The 15,883-nt window shown below is 42.1% G+C and overlaps 1 protein-coding gene across 1 annotated transcript in view; it reads left to right on the forward strand.

Moving 5' to 3' along the window:
• Positions 1–15,883, forward strand: part of AGMAT (agmatinase) — a 394,532-nt gene that overhangs the window by 343,278 nt on the left and 35,371 nt on the right. Inside the window, exon 6 of the mRNA XM_044061769.1 lies at positions 6,342–6,426. Coding sequence (XP_043917704.1) covers positions 6,342–6,426 — 85 coding nt within the window. The remainder of the gene's footprint in view (positions 1–6,341; positions 6,427–15,883) is intronic.

Here is a 15,883-nt window from a genome sequence, read left to right on the forward strand (position 1 = left end):
TGGAGGTCTTGGCTTTTGCCACTCAACTGAGATCTCAATTCTAGAGCTGTACCAGTGTGGAGTCTTATTGGGTATCTGGAGGAAAGAGGGAGACACCAGCTGAGGACTGGATGCGGTCTCTGTGTGCTCTTAATGGAATTTGCACTTGATGCAGAGAGCTGCATCTGGAAATACTGTGTGTGCGCTTATCATCCTCCCATTGTATGTCCCTCACTGTTGCCAGTGGTGAGGAGATTGAGGCTCCTTGATTACTGGTCCAGTGGTGGGTCATCACAGCCCTAAAGAACAAAGAAGACTGCAAATAAATACTCATGGCTGAATGACTATATTTATCTGTCACTTGAAGTAATAGTAATGCAGTTTATTTTACAAGCCATTTGAAAATTAATATTGAAATGCAATTTCTCTGCAAAAAAAGTTGTTTAGGAAAACTGACATAGCATTAATGACTCTCTTTGTTGGGCCCATTGACAAGGTTTATCTTCATCAATTTAGCAAAAACCTCAATCTTTGGTCTCAAGGAACTCATCACATGCCGCTTTCTATGAATGACGTGACATAATTCACCAGGTCCAAAATATTTCTCTTGTCATTTAATCTGTCAGCTCTGTTTTACTACTCTCACATTTTGTATTTATAATTCTTGACGTCGTCTGTGAAATTCTGCATTCACTTATCTTAACATGCACTCTGTGTGTTTGTGTGGCTGTCCAGTAAGCCGAGATCCACACCTGCATTGTCTTTATTGCCTTTGAGGGGATATGATGCTAAAAACAGTCACAAGCATCACAGTTCCAGCCATGACGCTCAGATATGCAGTATGGAAAAGCATTTAGCCCATAAGGAAATTAAAAAGATGCTTGTGGTTGAGAGAAGTCACGTGGACCAGTGTGAAGGTTTATCACACAGCCTCAGACATGGGTCAGATATTGCCATTGGGACAGACACTTTGAAAGCAGATTACAACCTGTCCCACCTTCAGATATACCCAGTATTAAACTGTTCCCCCATCTCTTCTTTATCTAGTTCCAGTCTTTCTTTTCAATGGAAGACAGGGGGGACTTGAGACATGCCAACATTTCCCACATTGGGAAGTGTGTTCTGAAGGTGGCAGCACCTTTCAGCTCGTGGTTCATCAGCTTAAACTTGAGACTGATCAGTCTGATCCCAGAAGGTGTTTCCAGATCTCAGATAGGCAACCTTTTGTAATGAGTTATCCCTTTCTGGAACTTCCCTAATCCCAGCTTGGCTAGCCTGTTCTAGCTGGAGATGGTCTATTGGATCATCCTACATCATGGTTAGACATCAAACAAAGGCATTTAATGTTGCATGAGAGCTTGCATTCTGAGTATGGGAATGCATTCTTATGGAATTAGGGTCTTAACCAGTGCTAAGCTTGGCGCATGCCTCTCTCTTTCTGACTCATGCCACTATCAGCTAGAACATTGTCATATGCTGATTCACTGTCACCTGACTCCCCTTTCTCACCGTTTGCATAATAGCATGTTTGAGCTCACATCTGGCGATAGTGGAGGTCATGGCACTCCTTCTCTGAGAGACTAACATAAGGAGTCTGCCCTGCCATTGCAGAGGCCCTAAAGTTTAAGAAGAAACACTTGGATTATCCTCAAGTCCCATTCCCCTTCCCTCAAAAAATGCCTTGCAGATTAGGTAGGTTGGAGACCCTAAGAGACTAAGGTCATCCACTGCAATGGCACCAGTCATTCAGGATGCTGTTCAAACAGGCTAGAAGCACCCTAACTGCCCTATTAGTCTCTAATGAGGTGGCTATCCTCTTTTAGAGTGTGTTAAGCTCCTTATTAAGTATCCCCTCTGGGGATTTGTGTATGATCTATTCAGTCCAACATAAATCTCTAAGACCAGAACAATTTGACACATGGCAAAGAGTTTGTAGCTTTGGATTGGTGTGTAAAAAGTGTGCTGTTCTGCCACATTATGACTTAGGGCCATCAGCTGTGTGTGTGTCACTTAAGTTCCTGTCCCATCTGGCAAAGCAAGGTCTGACAGAGCTTGAGATGCTTCTGAAATGTGGGCTCAAGTAGGAATTCATAGACAATCTGTGACTTCCAAAGTAGGTTACTGTATTACCCACTGTAATGTTATAAAAATAGATTGGCTGGGGTCACAGGCTCGGGCATGTGTCTATATAGGACGGCATTGGATGGATGCAGTTGCCATCACTTTAGGTGTTCAGAAGCCACTCTTGTGGCATAGAGGGATAAAGCCCTGACTATCACCCAGGCAACTACCAGGTTGGATTAGTGGTTCAGGTAACTGATGGAGCCACAGGAAGTGATGCATGTTACATTCCAGAGTGACTTGGGCAGACCTTTGAACATCTACCATGTCTACCCATAATGGAGACTAGGGAAGTCACTCTAGTACCCATGCCTAAAGGGGGTTATGGGGGGAAACATGGCTGAACTGCTGCAGAGGCAAGGTGTATGCAGCATATCTCTATTGCAGACCAACCTCCCAGGTGTACCATTAGGTCTGCTAAGGGAGAGGGGAAATGGGTAGGTCATAAATGAACCCCTCTCCCAGATGTGCACACAGACTTGCCTTATAGTTCTGTAACCTGGCCACAACATCACCAGATTGACTTCAGGAGGAGGGGATAAGCAGCTTTTAGAACTGTCAAGGTACCATGGTGCCAGGCTGGTGTAATGAAGTGGCAGTTGTTTTGGGATGCCAAAAAATCTCTTTAGGTGTTCATGAACAAAATACTGGATATGCATGTCAAAGAAGATAAGAGATGTCTTCTGACCTAGAAGATGTACTTCTTGAGGAAAAAAAAGACTCACCCTTGCCTCTTTGAATGTACTGCCTTAATAAGTCCATAAAACAGAAAAGGTCCCTCTGTTTTTAGAGAAAAGTACTGGATTGCCACAGTCTTGTCTCTTATCCCTCGCTACGTCACCCTGACCCTCCCCAGTAACCTTGCAATACTTGTGATTCCTCTGTGGTACTACTCATGGGAGCAAAATCTCTTAACCTCTTAGTGCAAGAAATCTGGATAAAGCCAACAAAAAATGGTTAAACACTGGCTGACAGATAGGGACAGATTTTAAATACTGCTTTTATAAACTTAGAAAATTGCTAGAATATCAGGTTTTGTATTAGCATGCATTTTCTGAAGGATATGAAGTCTGACACTCAAATATCTGTCATTATTTAGCAATTTCAGTCCTCAATGATTTGCCAAAAAACACACATTTGTTGAGAAACAGACTAAAAATGAGGGAGAAATTTTTGAATATGCTGCAGAATTTTGGACAGGTATGCATAGGAAACAATTTTCCCATTTCACCCCACTTGAAGAGCCATCACAAGGGATGAGTAAATTGTACATGTGGTCACTGTCAAACAGGTCCTGGAGTTCACTGTTCCCCCCTAAAAGAGCTGCACGATGGACTAGTCTATGTCAGCAGAGCACTTAGGACAGGGCTAAACTATACTAACTGGAGGGGTCACACAAGCTATTTAACTTTCTGAACAGTGCAGGGGTTTTAAGCCCACCTTTTCCTTATCTTGCAGGAAGTGGACTTTTTTATCTTGTTCTTGACCTCAGCATCTTCATCCAGCATAGTTGGTGCATTTATTTCAAAATGACCACTCTACAATGGTTTATCCATCTCCTTTCTCAGAGTACATGGATGATATCACTGGTCATGATGACTGCCTTTGGAATCTACATAGATTTATCTGTGGTTTGTTCTTTGTGGGTATCAGTTACAATACAAAGTGTTGACATTGTGGCTAAAGCCTTACAGAAGAAGAATTTCCATATGTTCCCACACATGAGTAATGAAATATCCCATCAGGGAGTGCTGCTGTAGTTACAGTACTACGTGGTGACAGAGTGGGGTAATTTGCCTCTGTCTCCTGTTCAGAGGATTGCCTTTCAGAGGATTGCCTTTATAGGTAATGAACTTTGGTACTTTCCACTGTGGATTATTCCTGACATTGGAGAACGGCCTAGAAGGTCATTCTTCTGGTTCTCGGGGTGATGGCACAATGAGGGGTCCAAACCAGAGTCTGTTGCATATTCTGTCTTTATTGCTGCCATGGTTTTCTTGATATAATTTGCACACCAGGCAATGATGGTACTACATTAGACTGTAAGGTTTCAGTGGCTGTATAGCCACCATGCACTTCCAAACCTGCTTCTGATGTCAGACCCTTGTTGCCAGGCCCTAGAGTGGTAAACAATCCCAATCAGTCCCATAATGCATTTTCCCCTTCTGCAGCCATACCTATCATTTTTTTTAAGATGGGCACTTTGATTTTGGAGTTAAGAGCTCACATCATTTCACACACAGTACAATGTGGGTATTTTTTAAGAAGCCTATAAATTACGTATGATATGAGTAGTTGTGTGTACATTCACAGTATGGCTGACTTGCTTTTTGTTCTAGGCTGAAATTTTTTAAGTCTGTAAGCTGCTAATGAGCTGCTACTTGTAGTCTATGGTTTGATTCTCCCAGCATCCATTTCTTGCTGTGTGTCTCTGAGCAAGTCATTTAATGAAATAGCTTTTCTAGATTACCTTTTAAAACAAGCTTGTGCTCAGTTGGTTAACTTGCTTAAAGAAATGGATAAAAAGAGCCTTTAAGAAATTATCACTTTATATTAAATAGAAGTTTTGTATTTGACATCCCACAAATCCAGCTGTATTTGATAACTGTTGGTGATATGGATGGTCATGGATGGTCATATCAATAAAAAGTTTATTCCACAATTGAGGCATGCTATGTTTTGTTTACCACAGCTCCTTTTATTTCACTTGTGAGCAGTGCGCCTCATGTTCCATAAGTAAATAGGTGTAGGTACAGCCCTTTTCATGAATCCTGCTACATCTCTCCTCAGTTGCAGTTGCAGTATCCAAATTAGTTCCTATCATCAAACACTCAAGCCTCCAGGTCAGGGCCAGATCCAGCACTAGGCAACCTAGGCAGCTGCCTAGGGCAATATGCTGGCAAGGGGGCCCAACCAAAACATTAAATTAAAAAAAAAAACAGAAATATTTTCTTAATTAGCAGCTGCATAATGTCACTTTAAGAATTCAAAAAAAACAAGAAAGTTTCCTGCTTTGCCCATGTCCCACATCTTATTGCTTCCTGCTTTCAGCCAATGAAACAGGAGAAAGCGTGAGCAGAAATTGTTCAAAAACTCCAAAAAACAGCAAGCGTTTGGAGTTACAAAATGAGAATACAACAAAGGTAATGGCAGCTGTTCAGTGCTATATGCTCGTCACGAGAAGAAAGTCCATTTGGTGTCAGGTACGGTGTGAAGAAAGTCCATTTGGTATCAGGTACTCTATGCAGAAAGTCGTGTGTGTGTGTAAAATGCCCCACTTAGTTATGGGGCTTGTAAGATACAGGGGATTAATGCAATTGCAAACCTGCTGTTCTATTATCTTTTTATTTGATTTACATTAGTCAGACAGAGAAAACATAGGGAGGTCAAAATGAGATATAGATGTCCTACAAGCATGCCCCCCCCCCCCGAAAAAAAAAAGCTATATAAAGTAATATTTCTGATTTGTTGTTATAATGCTGGTAGGAATGTGGGGCTCTGTATGGTTGAAAGTACCTTATGCTCTTATCTGTTTTTTTAAATAGTCAATCTGGCTTTGTCGGACTAGTGTGTGTGTGTATGTGTGTGTGTGTCAGAGAGAATTAAGCTGGAATACTTTGGCTACTGTGTGCTTTGGATCATTATTATTGTTAATTTTTTTGACACTGACATCTGAGAAGGATGTAGTCAGCAATGAAGCTATAATTGTTTGGTTTGGGAGATGCCTGTGGATATAAATGTGCATGTTATCTGCCACTGGCCAGATATATTTTCAGTGAATGTGAGTTTCAATGGAAGAGAAGTTTAATGTTTAAGTTACGTTTAATGTCAGTGCAAAACTATCTTGTTTTGTTTTTTTAGCAAAAAGACATCCGTGTCTGTGCAATAAAATTTGAAATGAAGGATTTAAGTCAAATCTCTGCAAGTATTGTAAAAGTAAATAAGAAAATAGTATACAGACTGACAGGTTTTGAACAGTGTTTATACTTATTGGAGAAAGAAAGCCAAGGAATGGTTGGAGGGGCTGGTCCAATACCCTGCTTAGGGCCCCATTTGACCATGATCTGGCTCTGCTCCAGATATTTGTTAACTAAAAAAAAAAAATGAATAAAGGTTTCATGTCACATTACTGTGATTTACTCCCTTCATTTGCTAATAATAATCATACCTGCTATTGGAATAAATCAAAAATGCAATATGCAAGGTTATTAATATTAACTCATTTGTGATTGTTTTTGCAGGGTCTTGAAATTATTCGTGGTTGCCAAGGGATGAATATTGTTGGCTGTGATCTTGTGGAGGTTGCACCAATGTATGACATTTCTGGTAAGTTCTGAACACAGGGTTACGGTGTCTGTGCTAACATTAGGTGGTTAAGTTTAAAGAGAGACTCCTAAACTGTTAAGAGCAACACTGACAGCACTCACTGGTGAGTTATGTGAAAATATTTTACTGTACTGGCAGTGTTTGTTTCTGTGATTCCATCTCACAATTTTGAGAACCTTATTAGTTCTGCATATGGAATTCCACTCTCTAGTACACCATTATGGAGATGTATTTTGAAAAACATAAATTATACATTTACTATAATAAGTAGGTCCATCTTTGGTAACCAATAGGACTTTATCCTGCTGGCATTAGGACCACTTGACCAATTCTTTCCCATGCTGGCACAAACCCCTCCCTTTCCCATCATGCACTCTGTATCCTTCTCTGCCTAGTTCTTTCAGTAAAGGAGAAAAAGAAGAAATAGAAGAGGAAAATGAAATGCGGCAGATGGAAGGAGGGTTTACTACCAAAGACAGACCACCTTCTTACAGAGGTATATAGTTATGTTAAAGTGCTTAAGTTTTGTAATTAATAAAAGAGGCACATCTTCGGTAATCACCCAGTCATAGTCCCTTGCTGACAAGCGGCCTGGCTACCCATTGTCATGAACACATACCCTGACGACAGTATTACCAAAAGAATATCTGGACCTGGAAGTAATGTCCATCTCGTGTCTCACAAAACTGTTCAGGAAGATTAGGTTATTTTAGTTGGCATGGATATCATCTAACATGGCATTAAGGAGAGAGCCCACAGAAGTAACAATTGCTCTAGCTGAGGCAGTCTTTGGAAGAACAATCACAACTCTGCCCTGGTGCTCATGGCAGGAGGTAATGCAGATGGCTAACTGTGGGGAAGGGGTGAAATCGGTAACCTTCTTGTCAGCTTGGATTTATCAAAATCAGAAATCGGTAACCTTCTTGTCAACTTAGATTTAACAAATCAGACAAAGAGCTCATCATCTTTTCTAAGTGAATTTGTTTTATCCAAATACAACCTAAACTCTCCCTGACTGATCATACGGTAGAGGAGGTACTCCCATATACTTAGTATAGTGTGAAAAACAAACAGGAAGTCTGATTTGATTTAGAGAAGACACAGGCAGACTGTGGTATCAAAGATGGATTAGTCCTTTGTGACACCCTTTCCTTATAGAAAACCTGGTGAGAATGTTTTATGAAGAGTTTGAAACTCTAATATTAATTCTACCAGAGTTAATGGCTAATAGAAATAACTTCTTCTGACTGTCAGTGGAACTTCTGGTTAAGATGGAGGCTAAGTAGTTACTCAGGTTCCTGACTGACTTCCGTTTACTCCCCAAAAAACTATTAACTACATATCAAATATAACAATATAATGGTCAGTGTGTTGTTATAGATACCAGACAAGATCGGCAAAGTTTTCAATGAGGATAAAACACAAAAAGAAGAAAACCCAAGTTTCTTTATATACTGACATACTGACATGAAAAAGACAACATGGTGGTATTGCCTATAACTTTTACTCAGCGAGGCAAGCCATCTGCAGTAGCTGTGGAGAATCATTGTTCACCAGTCACCCTATAACAGATCATAGCTGAGCTTCAGGACCATTAATTGCACTATAACTTCTTGTATGGAGAACGTGGATAGGAAATTGGCAGACATGGAGGTTGGACTTGCCTTCCAGTCCAACCACTGGCTTCAGTAGATGGAGAGATCATAAATATAAAGCAAAGAGTGGGGGCTGCAGAATTTGGGCTCGAACAAGTAGAAGCAAAACTAGTGGACCTAAGGCTGTGGACACAGGAAAAACATATGGCTTATGGGAATACCTGAATGTGAGAAAGTGTATGACTGTGTGCTTATATGAAAAGGCAACTGGCATTATGGGCGGGATTACAGGAGTGCAAAATTCATGTGAAACTGCTACACAGAGTATTTATTCCCCAACACCTGCATTCAAGAATGGCCAGACCAATTTGAGTGTGATTTGAAACCTGTGCTTTAAAGTTTATTATTTTATGTTTATTATAGACCCTGGGCAAGATACTCAGATTGGGGAATACACACGTTTTCTGTGACCATGACTATTCGGCTGATACCCGACTGAGGAGGGAAAGCTTTTCAACTAGCAGTAAAACTTTACTGGCAGTCCAAATGGTGCTTTAGACTACTCTGTCCAGCATTTCTTAAAGTGCACCTGCCAGGAGGAACAGTCACATTCACTTCAGTGGAAAACTGTGCAGAAGTTGGGTCAAGCTGCTCCATTACAAGTATCAGTGGAGGGACATGAAGCCGGATCAAGTACTACACAGCCAGCAATAAGTAGATTTCCAACCTAATACGGATCCCTGCTACTTATTTTGGAGAAAAGAACAAGAGAAATACGGTATGAGGGGCTTAGTCATGGACATGCTGTGTTTTTCTTTCAGCCATAGTGAGGGAAAATGGGGAGCACCTTTGTAGGAGTAAGAGGTGCAATAACAGACTTCTCCTCCTTTTTCTGGGCATTGGTATTACTACTCAAGTCTTTGGACAGTACACTGCTGTATTACTCACAGCCATGCCTAGGTGCTTTTTGCTGACTGCATGCATTGGGACTGTGGACATTAACGTCAGCATGCTCACTAATTTGAAGGGGAGTAGAATTACCCCAGTTTAATACAGGTCTGGATTTCTGGCTGAGAATTTGAACTGTAAACTGGAGAAAATCAATGCCATATGGCTATCTGAAGATAAATGGGGTGCAAGTTTACATGTGGCGGGTACATGATGTGATTGCTTTATCACTGGAAGGGGGGGGTGGAGCCAGGAAAAGGATGTACTAAACGGGAGCTTGTTTGTTTATCTCTCATCCACTGTATTTTCCTCTGTGTGACAACATCCTTTTGTCCAACCTTAACAGAGATTTGTACCCCTCTTGAAAAGCATTTACACCTATGATATGTATATAGTTTGATGGTTTTGTTAATTACGTTTGTTTGGTTAAAGTATCTTAATTACAGTGTTAACACAGATGCAGCAGTACATGTAAAACAGTTAGTATTTGAATGTTTGGAGAGGTATATAGTCCATTGTGACCTTTATCAATATCTAAACACTGGAGTCACTGAGGATATATAGGAAATGGCAGACAGCCCAAAGGAAAGAGTTGCTCTTAAGAGCATTGAAGGGAGGCATCCAAGAACTTATCATTGAATGTATGTAATTCTCTAATTAAGTGTTAATGGGCTGGTTAACTCTCTGAAGTGAGCTAAGTTATTCTCACTGATTAAATAATTCTCACCATACCTATCATTCCTGCAGGAAGCCCATTTCTTTATGGCAAAACACCAAAGAGTGACTAAATATTGGGTGTTTATCCTACCGTAGAAAGAAGTCATTTGACAGCTGAAAGAAAGTAGATTTGTATTTATAGAAAGTTATCTGGAAAGACTTAGGGCTTCTGTTCTGAATGTCTACTCCCTGGGACTGTGGTGGATGAGGGTATGGGTTGGCTGAGGGGCCGGACATTTTTTCAAAAGTGTATTAGTATATGAAGAGGTGACTAGTATTCTGTTCTTTCACTGGGGGGGGGGGGGGGGTTCATATAGGCACCATGAGATACAGAATCCCAAAGTTGTGCAAGTATCTTCAAAATAGTCTTGCATTTAATGGGGTCGGAGGATGCCCATAGAATGTTGTCACTGCCCCTTGCCATGTACTCATGCCCCCCCCCCCCCAGATCATAATTGGGTTCTAGGATGGATAAGATGTTCATCGTGTTACACTGCTGCAGTCATCACACTTGGATTATCCTGCCGTCAGGCGGTCCCGCAGTCGACCCGATTTCCAAAGTCTTGGTCTGGCATCAGTTGCTGTCGCTTCTTCCCTGACGTCAGTGTGCCAGGGGTATATAAGATGCAGCCGACTCCATTTTCTTCAGTCTTTCTTGTCGCGCGGTGCCCGATGCAAAAGCAGTTCACAATTGCCGGTCGGCCGACACCTGAGATTTTCATTCCGAATCCAGAACTGAAGTCTTCTACAAAGCTTAAGTACCCCGTTGGGGGAACTTTTTCTTGCCTCAGACCAATGTCAGTAAAAGTTAATAATTGTATTTCTTGTGGGAAGCAAATACCTCATAAGGATTTCCATTCCTATTGTATCCCATGCCTAGGCCCAGACCACGACGTCACTGGTTGTCGGTTTTGTGCTAGGTTTAACAAGCGCACTATTAAACGTCAGTTTGATTTTGCCCGACATTATTTTGGCAGAAAATTCAATTACACCATGCCGTCAGAACAACCGATGACCGGAATACGCAAAAAGCGCAAAGACAGGGACAGGCATCCGAGGCCCAAAACTGACGACGAAGCCTCTTGTAGGCCAGTCGCCAGTTCTCCGGTTTTCAGCGAGGTGCCTTCGCAGCCCCTGACGACCGCTTCTTTGGAACCACAGGCCGCCTCTGACTCCCACATGGAGATGGCTGGGCCTTTGGATACACCAGACTTGAGACCTACCGAGACTAACCCTTCAGAGGGCTCCGGAGTAGCTGAACAACCTGCAGCTTCAGGCTTGTTTTCAGGCCTACTCAGTTAACCATTAAATCTTCTGCTAAAACTAAAACAAAGAAACAACTTCAGCATTCAGCAGGACAGGCCTCCATGCCTAAGAAACAGATGCTCAAAATGGCCGAAGACCTAATTACTCTGATCAGGGGGTCCCACCCTCCTCCTGATAAAAGGCCTAGACAGGATGCAGACTATGACTCATCCGACCAGGTGTCCATCTCCTCAGATTCATCCTCAGACCAAGGATACTCTTTACCCCCTTATGAGGATTCTGATGCTGAGGAATCCATTCCTTCAGCCTCTCCACCAGAGGACTACTCCTTTGGGGAAACCTTACATACCATGCGGGAGCATTTCCATTGGGAGGGCCAGGATTACTCAGAATCCAAGAAAAGGCTCAGAGATTTCCTTTTATTACCTCAACACAGACCCCTTGCTATTCCGCCAGTGTTAGATATTGTGGATTATGTGTATGCTGAATCCATCTTAAATCCTGATTCTTTACCTCCAGCTCCAGTTAAGCCAGACAGATATTACAGAGTCCCTGACTCTCACAAATTCCTTTATAAAAGCCCTGTTGCTGACCCTGAAACTATTTCCCAGGGTCCCAAAGGGGTAAAGGCCTCTACAGCAAAAAATCCAGTCCCCTCTGACAGAGATTCCAGGGCATTAGACAGATGGGGAAAGAAAGTATACACATCTGCAACTTTAGCAATGAGAGCACTAAATTGACAGTTTCACATGCTTAAATATCAGCAATATTTGATGTCTCAGTTGAAACAAAAAATGCTTCCAAATTCAGATCTTCATAACTATAAGGAAATGCAGGATTTATTGCATGCAGCTGAACAAGTGGGAAAACATACTTTGCAATGTGGTTTTGATTCCTTAGAGGCCTCCTGTAGAGCAGCAGTTACAGGGTCTGTCATTAGAAGACATGCTTGGTTAAAAGAACAGACCTTACCAGATCATGTTAAAGCAAAATTATTGGATGCACCTTTACAGCAGGATGTTTTATTTGGAGTTGAGGCAGAAGAGGCATTAAAGAAAATGGAGGATAAAGCAAAATCTATGCAAATGGTGAAGGATTTCTTACAGGTTCAGCCTCCTCGATTTAGCAGAAATTGGCCAACAAAGAATTGGTCCTTTCCAGTTTCAGACAGACCCCAAAGGGGTAGATACAGACGTCCAAGAGGCAGAGGTCAACCACAAGGTACTTACAGGCCTCGACAATGGGGTGCTTCAACCCAGAAAGAAGGGGAAGACAGGCCTCAACCTTATAAAAAGCAGACCGATGACTTCCCACTACAGCTGCCAAACATTTCTCTCTTGGCAGCCCCCTTGGGGAGAAAACTGACACTTTTCAGTCACAATTGGCAAATAATCACCCAAGACAAATGGGTTCTCAATATTGTGTCTCAAGGTTACAGGTTCCACTTTCACACTCTGCCAAGGTTAAAAGGAATGCCAAATCTGCTGCCAAATCAATGGGCAGAGGCTCAAAGGCAAATTACAGCACTCATGGACATGAGAGCTATTCAAAAGGTACCAACACAGGAGCAAGGACAAGGATTTTACTCAAGACTCTTTCTGGTTCCCAGAAAGGACAAAGCCTGGAGGCCCATTCTGGATCTTTCTTCCCTAAATACTTACCTGGATGTTCCAAAATTCAAAATGTTGGCACTACAGCAGCTTCTTCCCATGCTGGGCAAGAAAGCTTGGCTCGTAACATTGGACCTCAAGGAGGCATGCTTCGGATTATGCCTGGGGAGCACACATGGCAGGAAAATGTATTCAGGGCAAGTGGCCCACAGAACAAAGGCATCTTCACATCAATCAAAAAGAGATGCTAGCAGTACAAAATGCCCTTATAGCTTTCAAGGACCTTCTGCATCCAGGACAACTACTACTAAAGACAGACAAACACCACAGTTATGTGGTACATAAACAAGCAAGGGGGCACTCATTCATATCCCCTCTGCAGACAAGTCATGACCTTGTGGAACACAGCTATAGCCTATCAAGTTCATCTGCAAGCACAATTCCTGCCAGGAGAGAAAAACACACTGGCAAATGACTTAAGCAGAAATGTCAAGGATCCGCATGAGTGGAAATTACATCCACAAATGTTCAGGATGATAACACAGAAATGGTGGAGCCCGGACATAGATCTGTTCACATCCCCAATGAATTGCCAGCTACAGAAATTCTGCACAAGGACTTACCACCCACAAGCATGGAAAGTGGATGCCCTTTCATTCAGCTGGAAAAACCTACAAGTATACGCTTTCCCACCACTGCCTCTCCTTTCAAAGGTACTCATAAAAGCCAGACAAGAAAGGCCAAAGATGATCCTGATTGCCCCAGACTGGCCATGCCAGCACTGGTACCCAATCTTAAAGAATTTAGCACAAGGACCACCATGGATTTTGCCTCAAATCTCACAACTTCTGACTCAGCAAAACAATCAGATAGTTCATGGCCAGCTCAAGACTTTAAACCTGGCTGCATGGCAGATTCCTTAGTCAAGCAAACAATGCCTCTCTCCAAAGCTGTTATGGATGTCATTCTGGAGGCCAGAAGGCCTAGTACCAGGAAAGCCTATTTGTATAAATGGAAGAGATTCTGTGCCTGAAACCAGGCTCACAGCCTTGACCCTCTTCTCCCAAATATTCCTCAGATACTACAATACTTGACTGAGATGCTGGACAAGGGCCTCTCCTTTTCATCCATTAAGATCCATGCCTCTGCCATCTCTGCTCATTACAACACAGATCCACCAATTTTTTCTCATCCTTTGGTAAAACAGTACCTCAGAGGGGCTAAAAACATAAGACCACCCCGTAGAGCACCAACTCCAACTTGGGACCTCAACTTTGTCTTGAAAAAGTTAACTTTACCTCCTTTTGAGCCAGCTAACTCAGCAGACTTAAAATATGTCTCTTGGAAAACTGCTCTGCTCCTGGCTATAACCCCAGCACAAAGAATTTCAGAATTACAGGCACTAATGGCAGTGGAACCTTTCATCATTTTCCACCAAGACAGGGTGTCTTTAAGAATAAACCCTACTTTTATGCCAAAGGTGGTATCAAGTGTGGCTCTAAACCAAACTATTCACTTGCCAACTTTTTATCCAAATCCACAGAATAAAGGGGAGAGACTACTGCATTCCTTGGACATACACAGGCAGTTACGCTTCAAAACTAAAGCTTTCAGGAAACTGAGCAATTGTTTGTATCTCATGCTGCAGGAACACAGGGAAAAGCCATTTCAAAACAGACCATTTCAAAATGGATAGGGCATTGCATACGTTTCTGCTGTACACATCATGGGAAAACTGCACCTAACAGCATCTTATATACCCCTGGCGCACTGACGTCAGGGAAGAAGCGACAGCAACCGACGCCGGACCAAGACTTTGGAACTTGGGCCGACTGCGGGGCCGCCTGATGGTAGGATAACCCAAGTGTAATGACTGCAGCAGTGTATACACTTGAACATCTACATTTATGGTAGGTACAAAACTGTACTTTTTCTTATTTCTAAGGAGCACAGGCATTTGTTTTTTAAAGCTGCAGTACCACCCATTTACTCTGTCTGGTCACAACCCCGTCTTATTGATAATCACAGCAGACAATGAACTCTTTGAAACATTTGTGAACATTAACCTGTGTTTTTGTAGAGGGATAACATACTGTGAGAGTTTGACAGTTGTCCTGACTGAAAAAGCATGAAACCTACAGAAGGAAGAGGAGGAGGAAGAGACTTAGTTAGCAGCTAAATGGGAGGAGCTAAAGGGAAGCCTGTTGGCATTGTGCCTGCAAATGGAGCAGGAGAAAAGACTAAGACTACCCTTACAAGAGGGGCCAGTAACCTCCAGAGGGAACTTGGTGAGATACAGCAAGATATACTGAGTGGGGTTGACAGAGCTGTAGCAAGGTTAAGAGAGTTAAGGAAATTGCTGGACTACAGGTTGGAATATATGAAGAAAGCTTAAAAATTAAACTGTTTGAGAACTCTCCCCAAAATCAGAAATGGAAGTTATGTGCCTGTGGGCCCAGCAATCTGATAGGTGGGTAACTAATCTGAAACACTATGGCACAGGCCAACTAGTCAGAGCTCCGTGTCAGATCTAAAAAGGTTTTATCCATTTTCACAAGTATCTGTATAGTGATGCATTAGGACCATTGTCAGTACTTGCATTTAACATTTTTTCATTCGTTGGAGGTCCCAATATTGGCTGGTGAGCAGAGGTGACAGTTAATGAGGCCTGTTCAACCACATGAAATAGAGGATGCTATTAGGCATTCGGCAAAAGGGAAAACACCAGGTCCAGGTGGCATTCTGCTTGAGCTTTATATTTGTAACAAGTAATTTTGTATCCCTCTGTCTACCAGATTATTTAATGATATACTGAATGGAGGACTAACCTTGGCTCCTTGAAATAAGCTTGGGTGTCAGTCATACTGAAGGCGGGTAAAGACCCCTCATGTGCCTCCTCCAGTAGACCACTCTGCATGTTAAATCATGGCTATGTTATTGGCTCTAATTATCTCTAGAAGGATGGCTTCAGTGCTTCCTGGGACAATTCATGTGAATCAGACCTTGTTTATTCAGGGTAGGTCTACATTTGATAACCTACTAACAAAATAATTAGATTGAAGATGCCAATACTAGGAAGAAGTCACTGGTTTTAATTAGCTGTGATGTAGAAAATGCATGCAGTAGAGTCAGATGGGAGTTCTTGTATGACACTGAACATCTTTGGATTTCCTGAGGAATTTGTTTGGCTGATAAGAAGACTATAAGGGGCCACACAGGCAAGGGTGAACATCCTTTCTCAAGTATTCTCATATCCAGAGGGACTGAACAGGAATTTCTTCTGTTGCCTGTGCTGTTTGTGATTTACATTGAACCCCAATT

This window comes from Protopterus annectens, chromosome 2.part0, assembly GCF_019279795.1.
Source record: "Protopterus annectens isolate FY-2018-M chromosome 2.part0, PAN1.0, whole genome shotgun sequence".
In the NCBI taxonomy this organism is placed as follows: Eukaryota; Metazoa; Chordata; order Ceratodontiformes; family Protopteridae; genus Protopterus; species Protopterus annectens.